This window comes from Aquarana catesbeiana, linkage group LG01 (assembly GCF_042186555.1).
Source record: "Aquarana catesbeiana isolate 2022-GZ linkage group LG01, ASM4218655v1, whole genome shotgun sequence".
Classification (NCBI taxonomy): Eukaryota; Metazoa; Chordata; class Amphibia; order Anura; family Ranidae; genus Aquarana; species Aquarana catesbeiana.
The window spans coordinates 440,736,369-440,755,810 of NC_133324.1; the positions used below are offsets into that span (position 1 = coordinate 440,736,369).

General features: G+C 43.0%; 1 protein-coding gene and 1 pseudogene across 3 annotated transcripts in view; both read right to left on the reverse strand.

Annotated features, from left to right (window-relative positions):
* Positions 1-10,851: 10,851 nt before the first annotated feature.
* On the reverse strand, positions 10,852-10,970 carry LOC141124295 (5S ribosomal RNA; annotated as a pseudogene).
* Positions 10,971-13,956: 2,986 nt separating this feature from the next.
* ZNF462 (zinc finger protein 462) overlaps positions 13,957-19,442 on the reverse strand; it is a 110,968-nt gene continuing 105,482 nt past the window's right edge. For all 3 annotated transcript variants that reach the window (XM_073636146.1, XM_073636136.1, XM_073636137.1), the window contains 2 exons: positions 19,141-19,261; positions 13,957-16,286 (listed from right to left, as the gene is read on the reverse strand). In XM_073636146.1, the coding sequence (XP_073492247.1) occupies positions 16,118-16,286; positions 19,141-19,261 (290 nt within the window). In that variant the 3' untranslated portion in view covers positions 13,957-16,117. The remainder of the gene's footprint in view (positions 16,287-19,140; positions 19,262-19,442) is intronic.

The following is a 19,442-nucleotide window of genomic DNA, read 5'->3' on the forward strand; positions in this document are numbered from 1 at the left end:
TCATACATCATGGGACACAGAGGCTCTATTACACCGATCAAAAAGTAGACTGCCATCGGACGTGAGGACCTATACTGCTGCCTGCAGCACACTGCGCCCAAAGGCGGTATCCTCATGCCCTTTCACACCCACCCGAAAGAATTCGGTGAATGTATGGAAGGAAGACCAAGTTACAGCCTTGCAGATCTGAGCCAAGGAAGCCTGGTGCAGCACTGTCCATGAAGCACTTAGTGCTCTAATCGAGTGCGCTCTCAAATGAAACCATAAGCCTGAACAATAACCTGCCAAATCTACTTAGAGATAGTGGATTTCGACGCTGCCTGGCCCTTTCTAGGACCTTCCGGCAGCACAAACAAAGCATCAGCTTTTCATATCACAGCAATCGCTTTCAGATAGACCTTGACTGCTCTTACTACATCAAAAGAGTGTAACAACCTTTCTTCCGCAGAATGTGGACCCGTACAAGGACGGTAGGACAACATCTTGGTTCAGATGAAAACCTGATACCACCTTAGGCAGCAAAAAAGCTGCTAATTCTGATACCCCTCTAGCAGAGGTTATGACAACCAGAAATCTTCTGGTCAAAAGAAAAGGAATATGGCGTATTGGTTTAGAAGGCTGTTTTTGTAAAAACAAACCATTCAAATCCCACGGGCACAAGGGAGACTCAACTGGCGGAATTAAACACGACACCCCTTGGATAAAAAGCCCAGAATAAGGAATGAGAGGCGACTGGCCTCTGAGAAAAAAAAATTGATAAGGCCGAGAACTGACTCTTGATGTGCTCAAGGCCAGTTTCATTTCTACCCCTAACTGTAGAAAGGCGAGACTTCTGCCACTGGCATACCTTTGAGGATGCCAACCCCTGGATACATGCCAGGAAACATAAGCCTTCCAGGCTCTGTAATAGACGAGTCTGGAGGCCGAACCCCTAGCATAACTAGAGTAGAGAGAAGTAGATCCGAAAGCTCATGACTTTTCAGGATGTAGGTATCAACAGTCAAACCATCCAATTTAGATTCCGTAAGGAAGGATGGAATACTAGTCCCTGCGAGAGCAGGTCTAGGCGTAGTGGAAGAATCCACAGTCTTCCTACCACCATCTTTACGATTCCTGTATACCAAGGCCCTTCTGGGCCAGGCTGGAGCCACCAGAATAACTGGTTACCTTCCCTGCCCCGATCCTGTGAAGAAGACGTGGAAGAGGTGGAACCGGCGAAAACACCTAGGTCAGAGAGAACTGATCCCAAGGAATTATCAATGCGTCTGTTCCGCATGCTAGTGGACCCTTTGTTCTTGACAAAAAATCGTCTGGCTTCATGTTGAACCTGGAGGCTAGAAGATCTACATCTGGGGTACCCCATTTCTGGCATATAGCCTGAAATATGGAGGTGTGTAGAGACCATTCTCCGGGACACAGCTGCTGGAGGCTTAGATAATCCGCCTGCCAAATTTCCATCCTTGTAATAAAGCCTGCAGATAGGCAAGGAACATGCCTCTCTGTCCAAACAAAAATGGTTCACCTCCCTCTTTGCATTCGGACTCCTGGTGCCTGCTTGATTGATATAGGTCACTGCTGTAGCATTGTCGGATTGTATCCGGACAGGACAGCCTTGTGACCTGTAAGTCCAGGCCCTGAGCGCCAAACATACTAAATCTCTAGAATATTGATGGGCAGGAACCTTTTGGTTTGGACCACTTTCCTTGGAGCGAAAGCTCTTCTAGGACTGCACCCCAGCCTATAAGGCTGGTATCCGTAGTTACATCTTTCCTAGTGACTGGAATAAAGGATTTTCCTGTAGACTTTTGGCTAACAATCACCAACTGAGGCTCTTACGTACTTCTAATGTCAGGCACCTGGGAAAAACTAAGGCTTGGATCCTTTTGCTCCAGGCAGACAGTATGCTGTTCAGTTATGGTGTACTTCATGGTGCAGTATATAAAAACATTTATTAAAACCGCATTAAAAACCCACACTGGGTACGCAAAATTTCATGGCGCTACAGGGCGCCACACCATAATAGTCAAAATAGGCAAGATAAGGCCGCCGATAACGTGGTGGTGTACTAATCGTTCCCGGCAGGTTCTCTGTCTAGTGTTCCGTCCTGTCCCCTTCCCCTAACGCTAGACGGAATGCTAGACAGAGGACCTGCCGGGAACGATTAGTACACCACCCCATTATCGGCCACCTTATCTTGCCTATTTTGACTATTATGGAGTGTCGCCCTGTACCAGAGTGTGGGTTTTTAATGCGGTTTTCATAAATGTTTTTATATGCTGCACCATGAAGTCCTTTCTCTGTTAATTACCGAGGTAAAATTGGCACCCCTTTGATGTACAGAGGCACAAGTGATACCAACCCAGGATCCTGATTATACTCTGAACCCTTTTGTGGTTCCAAGGCGTGTTTTGACCAAGCCTAACAGCAAGGTCACACGCCCTAAGGTGAGCGTCTATCACCTAGGGGGGAGCACCTGTGTGTGGTTACAACACTTCCCCTTTTGCATTCACTGAATCACATGGATGATTTTTGGAGCACTTATGGACTTTTCTTTTGAAAATCGCAAAAAACATTGCAGCACTTAATCGCATGGATGAAATTTTGAACGTTTAGTGATTGTTATTTGCACTGGTACACTGAAGCACTTTATCTTTGAGTATAAGTCCATTCATTTAATCAATGGGATGTATATTTAATATCGCACAAAATTTTGCAGCATTTAATCGCATGGATGAATTTTGAATGTTTATTGATTATTATCTGAATATTGCACTAGCACGTTGTAGCACTTTATCTTTGAGCATATGTTCAGCTATATATATTCATTATGATGCATATATAATATTAATTTCATTTAAAAAAAAATTATTTTTTTTTGGATGCCATATGCAACATTTTAGTATATGCACATCATCACTTTATTTGCAAGATTGCATGGATTGCACTTCTATGTTATATAAACATACACATTCACATACACATTTTTGATAGCGCAGCGTATTTATAAATTTTTGTTTGACTCTTGCATGATATATGAGACATGTGTAATGCTAGCAGCTGATCATCAAGAAGAGTATTTAGTTTTGAGTTTTTATTTTTGTCTAGAAATCAGTGGAGGCTCATAGGATTAATTATTATTATTACATAAGCAAACAATTCTCCATATGTGTAAGTGGCAAGAGTTAACGCCATATGCCTCGAAAGAAGCGCGCGTTCATGGAAGCATTAATTTTTTACAATATGTTTAAAACATAAAACGTGTGCGCTGTACACATGTATAACTATAGCACGTGTGCTATGGAACGGGCACCTTGCAAGCATGCGTCTCTGAATGTGTAATGCAAGATTACACATCATGTAACCAGACAGACACGTATTCCTATGTGAACATAAGGAATCCTGTATAATTAAGGAGGCTAAATTAACATGCCTCGTTATGCAACCATGCAAACCTAGGTGATCATGCAACCTTAGCCGATCATGCATTCTTATGCGATTCAGCATCTTTTATGCAACCATTCTATTCATTATAAGCATTACTGTGCGGACAAGTACTCTTGTGAGACCAAGGACTCTTTATGCAATCAAGCATCTTTATGCGATTTTAAGCATTTCTGAAAAAAAATTAGCTTCTCCGCGTGACCAAGTATCCTTGAGTAATCAAGGACTCTTGTGAGATCAAGCACCCCTGTGCGATCCCGCATCTTTATGCAATCAAGCATCTTTATGGTGATTTTTAGGCATTTCTGTAAAAAGAAGCCTCTCCGCGTGACCAAGTATCCTTGGGTAATCAAGGACTCTTGTGAGGTCAAACACACTGGTGTGATCCCGCAACTTTATGCACCCAAGCATTCTTATGTGATTTAGGCATTTCTGTGAAAAGAAGCCTTTCTGCGTGAGCAAGTATCCCTGGGCAAACAAGGACTTTTGTAGGGTCAAACATTCTTGTGCGACCCCGTATCTTTTTTTTTTTTTTAAATCTTTATTTAAATTTTTCACAGACCATACAAAACCTGAGAGAGTCGCCGAGGCTACAACATATACAGTAATAAAATTAACAAAAACATTCCATAGTCTCAACATCCTCTCTCAGTAACCCCTCCCAACCCACCCCCCCTAACCCCAAACCCCTCCACCCCTCCCCCCCAAGCAGACCTCTATTTCCTTTTCCCTTTCTCCGATGTGGTTACTGGATACCCCCTTGGGACAGCTCACTTCGAGACTAATTCGGCATATGAAGGGGAATTCCTAAAGGTCAACCACATTGCCCATCTACCTCTCCTCAATGCATCATCTCTAAGAAGCCCCTCTATATCCCCTTTCTCTAAAATATACAGTCCCTGTATTTTAAGCAGCCAGTCCCTGATATTAGGACCTTCTGTGTTTTGCCAATTCTTGGGGATTTCACTTTTTGCGGTGTTTAATAGTACTGGAATTAAAGACATATTGTACTCCCTCTTACCTCCTTCCGCACTGTGGAACAAACAAATCCATGGGTCACATGGTACTGATCTGCCCGTGATCGTTTTAATTATTTGGATTACTTTTACCCAGAATTTTTTGACCACTGGGCAGCTCCACCAAATATGAGCCATGGATCCCGGCATCCCACATCCCCTCCAGCAATTAGGGGACCTATCTGGTTGATATTTATTAATCTGTACGGGCGTGGCATACCATCTGGATAGGCATTTATAATTTGACTCTATTGTTTTTATATCAGAAGCCGTACTGTGTGTGGCTTTTAGTATGTTGCCCTTTGCGTTTTCATCTAATGATACCCCAAGGTCTATCTCCCATTTCTTAACGAATGGTGGCATTTCCAACTCCTCCGCACTCAGTAATATTTTATATATGGCCGAAATATAACCTTTCAGCTTATTATTATTAAATAACTTCTCTATTGGCAAAAGATTGTTCTCCTCCCGTATCGGAGCCGGGAGGCTTTTAACAAAGTGCGATAGTTGTGTATACCGCCATCGGTCAAGCCTCATTAGCTCTCTATATGTGTTTATGTGCTCATACGTGCCTATTTTCCCTTTCTTCATAATGTGTTTAACTTGTGTCTTGTTGTTTATAATCCAGTTGCCCCCCACTTCCTCCATCCCTGGAGGAAACAGCTCATTATTTTTTAAAAAAATCAATGGTGAATTGTATTCCCACCCGTTTGAAGTGTGCATCCAATCCCAAATTTTAAAAGTGTGCTGTGTAATAGTGTGTGTATTTGGACCTAGTGTTCTACAACCTGGGGGATTCCAAAGTATTGTGTTCAAACGTGCTCCACTTAAACCTATTTCCAGGTTGACCCATCTTTTGGTGGTCTCTCCCTTAACCCAGTCAACTGCTCGTGCTATTGCTATTGCGTAATGATATTTTTTAAAGTCCGGGAGGGCCAGTCCCCCATAGGCTTTCCCTCTACATAATTCTTTGTGTGCTACCCTTGGTCTCTTATTTTTCCAAATGAAACCCTTTAGTATTTGTGTTAACTTTTTAAAATAAATTTGAGGCAATGGGATAGGCAACATTTGCATCTTATAAAATACCTTTGGGGCCAGCACCATTTTTACTGCATTGATTCGCCCTATCCATGAGGTCGGGCAGTGACTCATCCTCTTCGTCTCTAATCGGACTTCATCCAGCAGGGGCAGAAAATTCAGGGCATACGTCCTCTGCATAGAGTTTGTCAACTTAACCCCTAGGTATTGAATATTGTCCCTTACTGGGAAGTTAAAAGTGTCCCTGATCCAGACCTCATCCCTCCTGTCCATGCCGACACTCAGAGCCTCTGATTTTCCCAAATTGATCTTGTAGTTTGATAACTCACTGTATTTCTTGATGATCGCTAATATGTTAGGGATCGAGATCCTCGGGTTTGTGATGTATAGGAGGACGTCGTCGGCATATGCAGCCAATTTATGTTCCTCTTTCCCTACCATACACCCCTTAATATCAGGATTTTTGCGGAGAGCAGCTAGCAACGGCTCCAGTGTCAACACGAACAGGAGGGGGGACAACGGACAGCCCTGTCTAGTGCCGTTTTTCATCTCAAACTGAGCTGAGGGGGAATTGTTGACCCTGACAAAGGCGGAGGGGTGGTGATACAGAACTTTCATCCATTTTAGCATTTTTTCTCCCACCCCCATGGCTTCCAACGTTTTGAACATGAAACCCCAGTCTACCCTGTCAAAGGCCTTTTCGGCGTCAATTGACAGGAATAGACCTGGGGTTCCATTGCTCTTGAAGGCCTCCATCAGGAGCAAGGACCGCACCCCATTATCTTTGCTTTCTCTCCCGGGGACAAAGCCCGCCTGATCCGGATGGGCCAGGTACGCCATCTTTCCCCTAAGTCTGGATGCAAGCACCTTTGCGTACAGTTTAGTATCAGCGTTTATAAGCGCTATAGGTCTGTAACTGGAGCAAAGGGTGCGGTCCTTGCCCTCCTTGGGGATCAGGGTCACCGCTGCCAGCAGAGCTCCCTTGCTCATCTCTCCCTGGGATCCTAATTCATTCCACAGCCTACACATCCTCGGGATCAGTGTTTTTCCAAATGTTTTAAAGAAGGCCGCTGTAAAGCCGTCCGGTCCTGGGCTTCTCCCCGGGGGAGAGGAACCCAGGGCAAGACTAATTTCCTCCTCTGTTATGGGTCTATCAAGTTCTTTTGAGTCTGATTCGGACAGCTTATGCAACCCTGCTTCTGTAAGAAAGGCCTCTGCGCTATTGTTGGTCCCTTTGTTACCCCCTGATTTGCTCACTGAGTATAGGGCTTTGAAGTAATGCCTAAATTCTTCTCCAATTTCCCCCGAAGCGTATTTAAATAATCCATTTTTGTTTTGTATCTTATCTATAAAGTTTATGTCCCGTTTTTTTCCTCAAAGTTTTGGCCAGGTGTTTTCCTGCTTTGTTACCCCACTTGAACCTTTCTCTAGTGAATCTGTTCATTATGTGTTGCGTCTCCTGATCCATTAAGTCCCTCAATTCATCTCTTTTGGTGGTTAGGTGCATCAATAGAGTCTTGTCCGGGCCTCTGTAAGCTTTATGTAGCTGCTCTAACCTAAAAATGTCTGCAATAAGTGCTTTTTTTCTTTTTGTTCTTTCTTTTTTCAACCCTGCACCTATCGAGATCAGTATCCCTCTAATGTATGCTTTAAAGGTTTCCCAGACCATCATCCCCCCTATTTCGCCCGTATCGTTGGTTAGGAAAAAATCGTCTATCTCCCGCTGAATTCTTTCTACGGTTTTGGGGTCTTTGATTAAGTTCTCGTTTAAGCGCCACGTAAACGGGGGTTTGTGCATCTCTTTTAGTTTTAATTTCATCATAACGGGAGCATGGTCTGATAATGTTCGAATCCCAATCTTAGTCTCGACTACTGAGTCCACCAATCTGTGATCTACCAGGAGATAGTCTAGTCTAGAATGTGTATTATACACGGGGGAAAAAAAGGAATAATCCCTCACCCCCGCATGCTGAATCCTCCACATATCTAACAACTGGCTGTCATGTAGTTTGGCCCCTACTCTTCGCAAAGTGCTTTTGCTCATCCCCCGCGTATTTGATGAGCTGTCTAAAGATGGGTCAAAACAAAAATTAAAGTCCCCTGCTACAATCACCTCTCCCTCTCTAAAATCCAGTAGCTCATTTAGGACCCTCATCAAAAATTTTGGTGGGTCTCTATTTGGGCAGTAGATGTTAGCGAGGGTGAAAATTCTCGCTCCTAGCCTAATTTTTAAAAACAAAGAACGCCCCTCCGAGTCGCTCTTCCTATCTATCAGGCAGAAATTGACATTTTTCCCGAAACCAATTGCCACCCCCTTAGCTCGCTTTGTTGGAGAATCACTGTAGAACCAGGATGGGAGATATTTTGAGTAGAGTTTTATATTGGCGTTATATGAAAGATGGGTTTCCTGTAAAAATACTACCTCAGCTCTGAGGTGGTGTAGTTCTTTTAGTAGTTTATGTCTCTTGTTAGGGGAGTTTAGGCCCTTAACGTTATATGTTAAGCATAAGAAATCCATTTGACCTAGGCCTTGTGCCATATTAAGAACGTTGTGAAAAAGGAGTGATCTTCTATGAAAAGTAAGTCTGCCCTGGGTGGCCCCCCCTTGCCCTCCCCCCTCCCCCCCTTCTCGTTTCCCAGCGTCCCCTACCCCCCCCCCAGCACCCACCCCCCTCCCCTCTCCCCCCCGCCCACCTCCCGCCATTACTAGGCAAGTGGATCGCAGGGTAGACATCTATATACGCCCGCTCTGCGACCCATGTGCCCTGGGGTGGATCTCGGTACAGAGGTGGCGTCGGTGACTACTTTCGCCAGTTATAACAAATACCTGGTCCCATCCTCGTTATCCATCCTCCTCCCTCCCACCTCCCCAGCCATATCCCCCGCACCCGCCCCCCCCCCCCTCGAAGAGCTCTAGGGGAAGACATTTTCAGGGATGGCAGGAACCCCAATTTCAAGTTGCCCACAAAAGTCCTGTAAGTCCTCCATTTGTCTCAGGGTGCAGGACCTGCCTTCCTTAGTTACTGTCAAGGACAGCGGAAACCCCCATCTGTACTTTAGGTTTGCATCTCTTAATAAGTCCAATAGGGGCCTCAGCTGTCTCCTTCTTGCCAATGTACCGGCCGATAAATCAGAATAGATCTGTATCTCTTGGTTATTAAATTTAATCGGCCGTGCCCCTCTTAGTCTAGCCCAGATGTTGGCTTTGTCCTCGAACTGATGAAATTTCACGATAATGTCTCTGGGTGTGTCGCCTCTTAAATTGTGGGGTTTCCTAATTCTGTGAACACGGTCAATTTTCAGATCACTATCTGGGTTTTTCCCCATGAGGGGGTTAAAAAGCTCTTTGCAGACTAGGAACAAGTCCTCATCTCTGTGTTCTGGCAGTAGTCTGATCCTTAAATTTTGACGTCTGTTTTGGTTTTCTTGTTCTTCCATTTTAAATAACAGCTCTCTGTGTCCCCTCTGTAGTGTTTTTACTTGTTTTTTTAAAGTGGCTATTTCTCCTCCTTGTTGTTCCACCTCCTTCTCCATCCCCTCCACTCTTGCTAGCAGATGTCCCATGTCAGTTCTCACATTCAAGATTTCAGCTTTAATTACTTTTTCTAAGTTCACAAACATATCTTGTATTTCCGTTTTTGTAGGGAGCACCTCTCTAGACGGGTCTGTCTCCATATTAAACATTAAGGGTCCTTCCGTGTGTGTCTCGGAGGTAGCGGCCCCCCCCTGGACTCCTTTACTTTTGGGGACTGCCTTTTTTCTGTCCTTAGTATCCATTGGCTCTTGTTGTTTATTGTCCGAACTAGGGCTTTTAAGGAATTTTTGAATAGTGCTTGAGTTCAGGCTGTCTCTAGATTTATTGGAATCCACCGTTCTTTGGGGGCGCCCTTTCATGTTCAGCCCCGCACCCCTTCAGCAGACTTAGTCTTAAAGGCCCTGGTTAGTCCCACCACCAGTTCACTGGCTAAATCTAGGCTCCGCTTCTGCCCGTGCGGAGACTCTGACACCAGGAGGATACCCCACCTGCGCCCCTCACTTAAGGGAGGGCCCGCTGTAGCACCTTATGTACCTTATGTATTTGTATGAGTTAACTTTAACTGGTACGGCCCGACTTTTGTCACAGTTCTGTCCTAGGGGGGGGGAGCCAAAATGTCAGCCAGCCACGGTCTCAACTTGGACCCAGCTTGAGACTGCCTTAGAGGGGCGTACGCTCAAGTTAGGTCCTTAAGGGGGTGCTTATATATTAACGTCGCTCGGATAGACCGAGCACCTTTTGCTGTTTCAGATAGGTAGCGATTCCCCCTGTTTAAATGTCCACTCTAGACACTGCAGTAATGTAGGCTGGCTCCTCTTTCTGTGTCCAGCTTAAATTTATTTTGCAGAGTAAACATGCCTTTCCTTCCGCCACTGTGTTTACCATAGCAGTTGCCCTAGCAAGTACCAGTTCGAGAGGCACTAATATCAGCCAGGCTGATCCTACCTGACTCCAGGCGTGCTCCAGGGGGACTCCTTCAGGAACTGTGTCCACGTGTCGATGGAGGGGAGGGGAGGCGGGGGGGTCAGTCCACACTCGGCTCGACTCTCTTCTCCAGCCGATTTAGTCAGGCAGCCCTGTTCGCACTGCTGTAGTCCCACCACCTGTCTCAGCGCAGGAGGTGCAGAGGAGGGAGCGGAGTCCGGAGAGTTCTATGGCGACCGCCTCACAGGGGGGGGCGACCGAAAGTGCCAGAGGCCAATGCGGGAGCTCCTCCTTCCAACTGCAGAGTCAGAGATCCAGGTGCGGCTCCGGTCCCCGGTGTTCGTCGGGCGGCTCTCTCACCCGCTCGAGTCAGCAGGGCGGCATGCCCTATCTGCGGAGGGGGGAGGGAGGAGGGAGAAGCGTTTAGGCAGCCACGGTCTCTCACTCCCGGCTGTTGGGATACGGACGTGCAGCACACGCCGTCGCACACACCGCTCTCATCCCTCTGACACCGAGACCCTCCCCCAGCTCCCGGCACGTTACGTCATGCCTCCTCCCCCCATCCGACCCCGTATCTTTAAGCAAACAGGCATTTATGCGGTTTTAGGCAATTATGAGATTTTAGGCATTCATGCGATTTTTAGGCATTTCTGCGCAAATAAGCACTTAACGACCAAGCATTCTCATGCGACTATGTAAGTCCACCACAAACAGAAAAAAACATGTATCTTTATGTGTATTACATGTTATGCCACATGCATCTTGTACATTCCAATACTCCAATACTACATATTTATGCAAATATATGGACTGATAAAAAGGAAGTTATCCTCCGCTGACGTGCGTTCCTGCACTCATGTGTTTAGCAGTTTGCGTCAGCAACAATGTGCACAGAACTGTGTACAGCACCTGGTATTCCCAGATGGTCTCCCATCCAGGTACTAACCAGGCCCGACCATGCTTAGCCTCTGAGATCAGACAAGATTGGGTGCTTTCAGGGCGATGTGGCCGTAGGCATCTCAGCAGTTGTGCGTTTGGCTAGTTTGTAAGCAAGCACCTGCATGAGGACCTTGTGAAGGTTCTACACCTTTTTGCAGTAATGGATGGACTTGGAAAAAGGTGCAAGAAGCCTATGGGAATTTAAGAAAAAAGCCCAAGTAGGAGACAGAGGCTTCGGTCGTCTAGGCTGAGGGTGTTATATGCAGCATAATTCTCTGTAAAAGATTGCAGCTACAACTCCAGAGCTTGTGAGGCCTCCGATACCTCCGCCTAATCAGATTGCACCTGTTCCCTGTCCCCTGATGGTGATCTTTCATCATCAGATTGTTGATCCTCTTGATTGAGGATTTAGGTCAGGGGAAGGGGAACTACCCTAATTTCTGCCGTCTTGTGAGGATGCTGCGATTAAGCAGCTAACTTCTCCTGTACACCACACACTGCAAATGCAAACAACTGTCTTTAAAGACCTATGCAGGGCTGCAATGTTGGGAGAGGCTGCAAGTCTGACAGAGGCAATGGCTTATCCTGTGTGGCTGCCTTTAGTCTTTCAGGGGGATAGAACTCTTAGATCTAGGCTTTTTTACCTGCCCCTTAAGCCCTCTTACGGTGAGACATAGTCCTAAGCTGACAAAAGCAGAGGTACTAGTATAAATGCAATCACTGTTGTGCCTAGTCTTACAATACTATTATTAGCTTAGTCGGGGGTGAGGGGGGAGAAAGGAGACCACCCGAGGACTGTGCGGGACCCCCAGACTGCGTGGGATCCCCCTTTCAGTTTATGTGGCAGAGCCAGCAGCAGAGGAGGTGAGCGGCTTCTCAGACCAGCTTCACTGAGCGTGTATCCTGGATGGCATGTAAGTATACACCAGGTATGTCTCTTACGCCCTCTAGTGGCGGAAACCAGGTAAGACATGCAAACTACTCAAAGGAAGATAATCCATAATGTGTATACTTTAGGATCGTCTTCACTTACCTTATCCCCGCTGCAGGAACTGCTGAGAACAGACAGATCCAACCTTCACCCATCACGGTGGGTAGCGTTGTGCCAACCTTCAGGGTTCTGGGTTCCTACTCACAGGATCCTCTTCCCTGGACCTGTAGAAGACTCTGCCAGAAACTTTTCGTGCAACCTAAATTTGTGCACCAAAGCGCTGGATCCCAGAGCCCAGTCCTCAAAGAGAAACATTACAGGCAAAACCTCGTTTCTTCTTTCATGAGGACGTGTACCATCCATCTTAGGCGTTTTTATTGGCCCGAGGCATGGATCTAGTTTTTTTAGCTCCTAGGCCCCCGCAGAGACCATCAAACAGAGCTTTCTTCTTAGCACATCTTTAATGTGACCAACCACCTTAGACACTGGTGAAAAAACTGAGGTACTCCTCATATGAGAGTGGTTATATAGGGGAGGAACTCTCCTTATAATTAGGGTTTGCCAGTGTTCAATCACCTGATGGTGACTATCTAACCCACTAAGTAATTAATAGAGCCTCTGTGTCCCGTGATGTATGAACAAGAAACATAGTTTTCCTCAGAGACTAGACTTCTAGGGCACAGCAAAAAAATAAAAAGTATGATAGTTAGGCGCAGGATTATAAAAGGGCTGACCTTTGTTTTTTTTCCTGTTTGCCAGTGTCTACTTCACGAAAGCAAATGCATGTAACCCAATTATGTAAGAATTACTACCTTCTTATGTCCCTCAATGGACGATAAAGACATTGCATTTTTGGTTTATGGTAGACTTAAAGTTAATAAAACTCTTTAAAGTTACCATAGGCTGTAATAAGGTAAAAATAACAATCCTCTATAGAAAAAAACAACATTTGAATATATAGCAGGCTTGGATCATTGCTTGAAACTTTGCAAATGTTTCTGGAGGGTTGTGGTTTTTAACATTTTGCTGCCCATTAACTTTAAAGTGGACTTCCTTGTGAAAGGAAAACAACAAGTTTCATACATGCCAGTGGATTGGGGGCCTTTGGAAATGTCAAAGAGAAGTATGGGTTTGGGCTTTTTTGCAGATTCATACTTACCTAGGTGGATGCAGCATTGGTCCAATGCATCATCTGTCCCTGGGCGCCTCTGCACTGAGAACCGAGCGATCGAACACCGCCAAATTGCACTCATGTGATAACGAGCTTTGACTGTACTTCTCTTTTAAGTCAATTTGGTGTGCACTTTGCTCTATATTGAACTATATATGCCATCTTAAATAATTGATTCAAATAAACATTCCTCTCTTCCAGATGCTTATATTCTTAATTTATTTTTAATGATTGAGGCGAGTAGTGTCCTTTGGGAAGAAGGCAGATATTGTCATTGTTGAGCCTGACTGACACAGTCCATGATCCCCATCTTCCTTCAAGTGTACACTGCCTGCCCCAATCAATTTTACAAGACACCAAAGGAATTAAGCACCTCCCAGACCACTACAAAACTGGCAGTGTAACATGGGAGTTTTCAGCACATAGACACATTCCTATTAAAGTGTCATTAAACTCAACATTTTTTTAAGTGTATTTATATGTAAAACTAGGTATTTTATCTTATAATAGCAACTTTTGTTTGTGCATCTCCTCTATATTTGTAAATACCTGGTTGATACTGTGGTTTTTCTACACTTCCTAGATGCAGGTGCCAACCTAATAGCAGCCAATTCTCTGGCTGTAGCCTTGCCACCCTCGCTGTACATCTGCCACAAGTAATGCCCGAGAAACCTGTTAACTTTCATTTTTTCTCTCCAAGTCACATCCAAGTGACTCTTGTTACTTCAGGCGTGATTTCCAGCCCTGAGACTTAGAGACTACACCGTTTCCCTCCCCTCCTCCCAGTGTCATCTAGCAAGGACGTATCTGCTTGAGGGTATGTTCTCTGGCAGCATGTGACCACAACAAGAACCAATCATAATGTACACCTACTGAAAAAGGTAAGATTATTGCTTGAATATACAGTTATATTTTAGCAAAGCAGTCAACAACAAAAGCAGTAAAGAACTACAAACAGTCATTTAAAACAATAATGGTCCCATAGTTTAATTAACTGGTTAGCAAAGCAAAGTCCAATGGATTACAATATTTACATGTTATTTAAAAAATAAAGTAGTGATAAAGCATCACACTTCGCATGTCGTACAGTTTTTGGTAACCACTCCATTGTTTCAGCATGTACAAGGAGCTTCAAGAAAAGGCCAATCAGTATCTTGCAATTTTCAAAGTCTACCATCTACTTTCTGCCCTAACAAAAAAATAATTTACAAATGGTTTCTTAAGCCACAGCTTTAAGCTGACGCCTCATTAAGTTTCCATTTTCACAATTAGTACAAACTTAATGTGTCCTTCTTACATATAAATTAGTTATTGGAGCCTAGGATAAGTGTAAATGTATGTACAAAGCACATAGGTTTGCAAAAGCAATCTCTAAAGATGCCTGTCTAGCAGTTTCCAGCAAGGTAAAACTGAAACAATTTCTGCTTAAATGCAAAAGGAATGAGGTAAATTTGTACAGTATTTGAAAGAGTCCCATGCTAAATTTGAATGACCACTTTAACTGCATGTCGACTGAAAATGTTACATAAAAAAAGTGCAACATGTTAATTTAAAACAAAACATATGCATATTAACTACACATTTAGAGTGGTAATCTTTCAAGATGTAAATACAATTCTGAATAGAACAGACAAAAACTAGTTAAAAACTTGAACAAAAAAAATGATATATATCTGAAAATCAGTTCATAATTTCTACAGCTTGAAGTAAACAAAACGCTTCCAAATGTAAAAGAATGGTCTGTTCTAGAAAAGGGATAGCCTTGTAAAGGTTCCATAAAAGATTCTGTTTTGTCAATATAGATTAAACAGTGAGGGAACAGAACGCCACAATCACTGTTCACTGGGATTGAAGACCCATGATAGCATGTTTTTTTTTTTTTTTTTAGTACATGGGTATTCTGAATGATTGAGGGAACATACTGTGATTTGAATATGTATGCTGCCTTAAATTTTGCATTGCTTTCAATTGTTTATCTGCTCAGTTTGTGCATCTAGTAGCAGTAATCTTTAGTTCTGTTAACCTCTGTGTACATACACTTAGGTACTGGAGGATGAACATCTAATACGTGGAAACCCTTAGATTTCTCCAGGGGCATGGGTGGTACACATTCATTCCTAGGATTCAGGCAAACATACAATCTTAAGATGGAGAATCTTTCTGTAACAAGATATTGTCCTAATATCAGACGTCCTTTTACTTTGCATCATATCATACCAAACATTTATGAGAAATGCCTGATATGCAGATTAGTATACTAAAAAACAGATGCATTTTATTGGTTGAGTAGGGATACAAAACAAATGGTAAACATTAATATTACATTAACCACAGCCTCCTCTTGTCAAACTCAGAACCATGCTGCATTGGTCTAATGTAGTATTTAATAAACAGGCTGAAAAATCTGAATTCCTAAATGAACCTTTAAGAAAAAAAGTATTTGTACAACGGTTTACAAATAGATACCTTGTATTCTAATAGGTGTTCATTTTTTTAGTTTATTAAAACTTAGAAAAAAAAATCACAGTATTTTTAAGACAAAGCCCACAAAAGGTTTTCAAGAATATTGTGTGTAGTTTCCACATACTTAGTTCTTTTTTGTTCACTATTTTAGCAAGCTTTCCTGACATTCATCTGCTTGGAAAAGCAGCTTGGGTAAATGCAGAGAACTCCCTTGGAACTTTTTTCTTGAGGTACTAGTAGTATAATGACCAATGCAATTTAACAGGAAAAAAAAAAGATATTTTACTTCTCATCTCTAGGGTAGATGCAACAGAATGGAAAGTACGTGTTAAAAAATTGTCCCAAAAGTGGTGCTTTTTAAAAGTACTGCCATGCAGTATTAGTCATTCTTAGCAGAAAAAGTGCACCAGAAAGTCTGTGCTGTGAAGCAAAAGTTCCATTAGTCTTTGTTCAACCAAAATTTATATTAATGAAGAAGAAAGGATGTAGTGAAGTCATTCCTTGACTCGGTTCCTCATTTAAATAAATGAACTTTGTACAAACTCGTACGAGTATCAGTGCTTGAAAAATAGAAGATGCTACAAGTTCGAAAAAAAGCAGCTTTCTATCCCTTCCTCAACTGTGTCAGTGTTCAAGCAACATTGTGTTTCCTAAAATAATTATTCCATTTTGGTCACTACAAAGTTCTTTAGACATGAGGTTTTTGTTTGCTGTGAAGTGTCAATACTTTCCTCTGCTAGCTTTGCTTCATTATAAGTGTCCCCAACATTTTCTTTTGGCTTTCGGTTTTCTTCATTCTCTTTCCTATTTTCAACTGCAACTACAGTCCTGTAGAATAAACAAAGCCATCAGAATTCCAAAATAGCATTTTCATTTTCTTTAAGATCAGGGGGGAGGGTTATGGTGCGGAGGCAGAGAACGCCTGTGCATGACCAGCAAAATTCCTGCAAGACTTCACCCTATACAAATCTGCCCTCCTAAAATACAATTCTGCCTTCATGCTGCCAAACATACTTTGTCACTCTTATTAGTATGATGTCATCCACTCCCCACTGGCTCTCCTCTACCTTAAACTCTCTATTTTGTCCCCCACCACTTCCACCTACTAACTCACTCACTGCTCAAGTGATTGCCAATCACTTCAAAAACAAGATTGGTGCACTTTGTGAGGACATCTTCACTGCACAGATATCGTCCCCAGTTAACATACCCTGTCTAACAGCACATTTAGTACTTTCCTTTTCTGACCCATCTACTACTGAAGAGTTTACCAAACTTTTCTCAGATGTCCATTTAACGAATTGTTCTCTGGATCCTGTTCCCTCGCAACTACTATGGTCACCCTCTTCTATCCTATGCTCTCCCACTCACATCTTCAACCTCTCTCCACTGGAACCTTCTCCACCCCCTAAAGCATGCACAGATCACCCCCATACATAAAAAGCCCTCATCGGACCCCACCAAACCTAACTCCTTCCAGTCTGGTTTTCGCTCACAGCACACCACAGAAACTGCCCTAATAAATCTCACTAACGCTTTGCTAACTGCTAAAACCAATGGCCACTACTCCATACTCTTACTACTAGACCTTTCTGCTGCCTTAGATACTGCGGATCACCCACTTCTCCTCAATAGACTCCACTCTCCTGGCCTCCAAGATTATGCTCTTTCCTGCTTCTCTTCCTATCAACAGCATTCCTGCAGTGTTATCTACAAATCTGTTTCCTCCTCTACTTTCCTCCTTCTGTAGGGGGTCCCCCAGGGCTCTTTTCTTGAACCCCTTCTCTTCTTTACACCTCCTGTCTTGGTTACTTGGTAGCCTCCCATGGCTCCCAATGCCATCTCTACACCAATGACACGCCAATCTCGCTCTCTACTCACCTCACAAACCCCTTCAGTCTCCTCTCATTACTCCTCATTACTAACTTAATTACTGACATATCAATATAAATGTCAGGCCACTTCCTCAATCTAAATCTTTTTAAAACCAAGCTTATGATATTCCTCTCTATCTTTGCCCTCCTCCCTGACTTTTCTATCAATAATACAACTATCACTACTAACCTGTCCTTTAAGCCTCAAATCCAATCACCGTCAACAGCTGTAGACTTCACTTTCATAACATCTCTAAAATGTTCCCCTTTTTAACCAATGAAACCACCAAGCTACTCATTCACTCTCTTATCTTTCATCTGGACTAGTGCAACTCCCTTCTCAAAGGCCTTCCTCTACAAAGGCTACCCCCTTCAGTCTATCACAAATGCTGCTGCCAAACTAATCTACCTCTCAGTGTCTACCACTCCTTTATGCCAATCTCTCCACTGGTTTCCTACTGCCCAGTGAATAAAGTGGAAAATACTAACAACATAAAAAGTCATTGGCAACTCTGTCCTAAGCTACATCCCTAGTCTTGTGTCAAAATATCACCCAAACCGCCCTCTCCACTCCTGCCAAGACATCCTGCTCCCTAGTCTCCTTCTTTTGTGCTTGTATCCAGGACTTCTCCAGAGCCTCTCCCATGCTTTGGAACTAACTACCTCAATCTGTCCAGCTATCTCCTACTCTGGCCACCTTAAGTGATCCCTGAAAACTCATCTCTTTAAGGAAGCCTATCCCTCCTCCACCTAACAACTGAAGTTTTAATTCTTCCATCAGCTCACCCCTCACATTTATTTGCTTTTGTACCACTTGCGCCACCTTATTAGAGTTAAGTTCTTATGAGCAGGACACTCATAACCCTCTTCTATTTTATTGTATTGTATCTGTACTGTCTCTCTTTATATTGAAACAATAATAATACAGATAATAGTCACCATCATCATCACTACAAGCGAAGGGACTGCTTTTGAGCTAGTCAGTCAATGGCAACTTCCATCAGTCAGGAATATAAAATTCTTTTTTTTTAAATAAATGATAGTGAACACAGGACAACCACTGTATAGTTTCTGGTGCAATGGTCATGTTGGTTGGAAATAGCTCCTGCATTAGCCTTTAGACCAGTTCACTGTAACAGACTACTAATCTTACTGGTACTGTGACTTCACTGTTCCATTTTAAACATATGTGGAATTATTTATAAAGGGGCTGTATAATACTTCTAAATTATGCTTGGGACTAAACGTGATTATACATTTATATTGTTCAAGGCTTCCACTTCTGTAAAGCCTGTTTAAAAAAACTCATTAGTGACTCATTCTTTATCAAGCAGCTCACTATGAAAGTTCAGTCAGACAGAAAGCGGTCAGCCACTGCTATGCTGTCTCTTTAGCTAACCTGATGCTCTGGGAATCCTTTGCCATGTATAAAACTCTCTGTAAAACTACTCTTTAAAGACCTATATTTTCAAAAAAAGAGTTAGAATAGCTACAATTAGAACAAAACAATTATGTTATTATAGCAATGCTACTATAATAGCCATAAAATTGCTTGGCCATAATAAACTTTGCAAAAAAAAAAAAAAAGAAGAAAATCTGAGACCACATCTTTTTCTAGGGTTCAATTGTAGCGTACATAAAATTAAAAACAAGGATTTGACTAGCTCCTCTGTGACATTATACAAGGAACCTGAACACCCAAGTCAGGATTTAATTTTTTGGGGTTTAGAGATTGCTAGAAAGGTTACAATCATTCATTTTTATCAGACCTGTATAGTCAATAAGTTTCTGAAAATCACCTAACTTACATGCCATGCCTTAAAACATGTTTTTCCCATTCTGTTCTAAGTGCAAAGGTTCTTCCACAGAATTCACAAGGTAAACGCTTTTCTTCAGCAGCAACGTTGGCATCAGGGACCTGCATGGCACCTAAACAAAAAAAGGTTGGCGTTATAATAGATGGACAGGACAACTGTAACTATACACTAACACTTCCCTCTTTTATACAGATTAATGCCACTTAATTCACAAATAAATGTGTACAGCTTTTCATAACATGAGAAGATGGCCATCCAAACTTATGTCTGACTGGCTCCTGAGCCTTATGGCT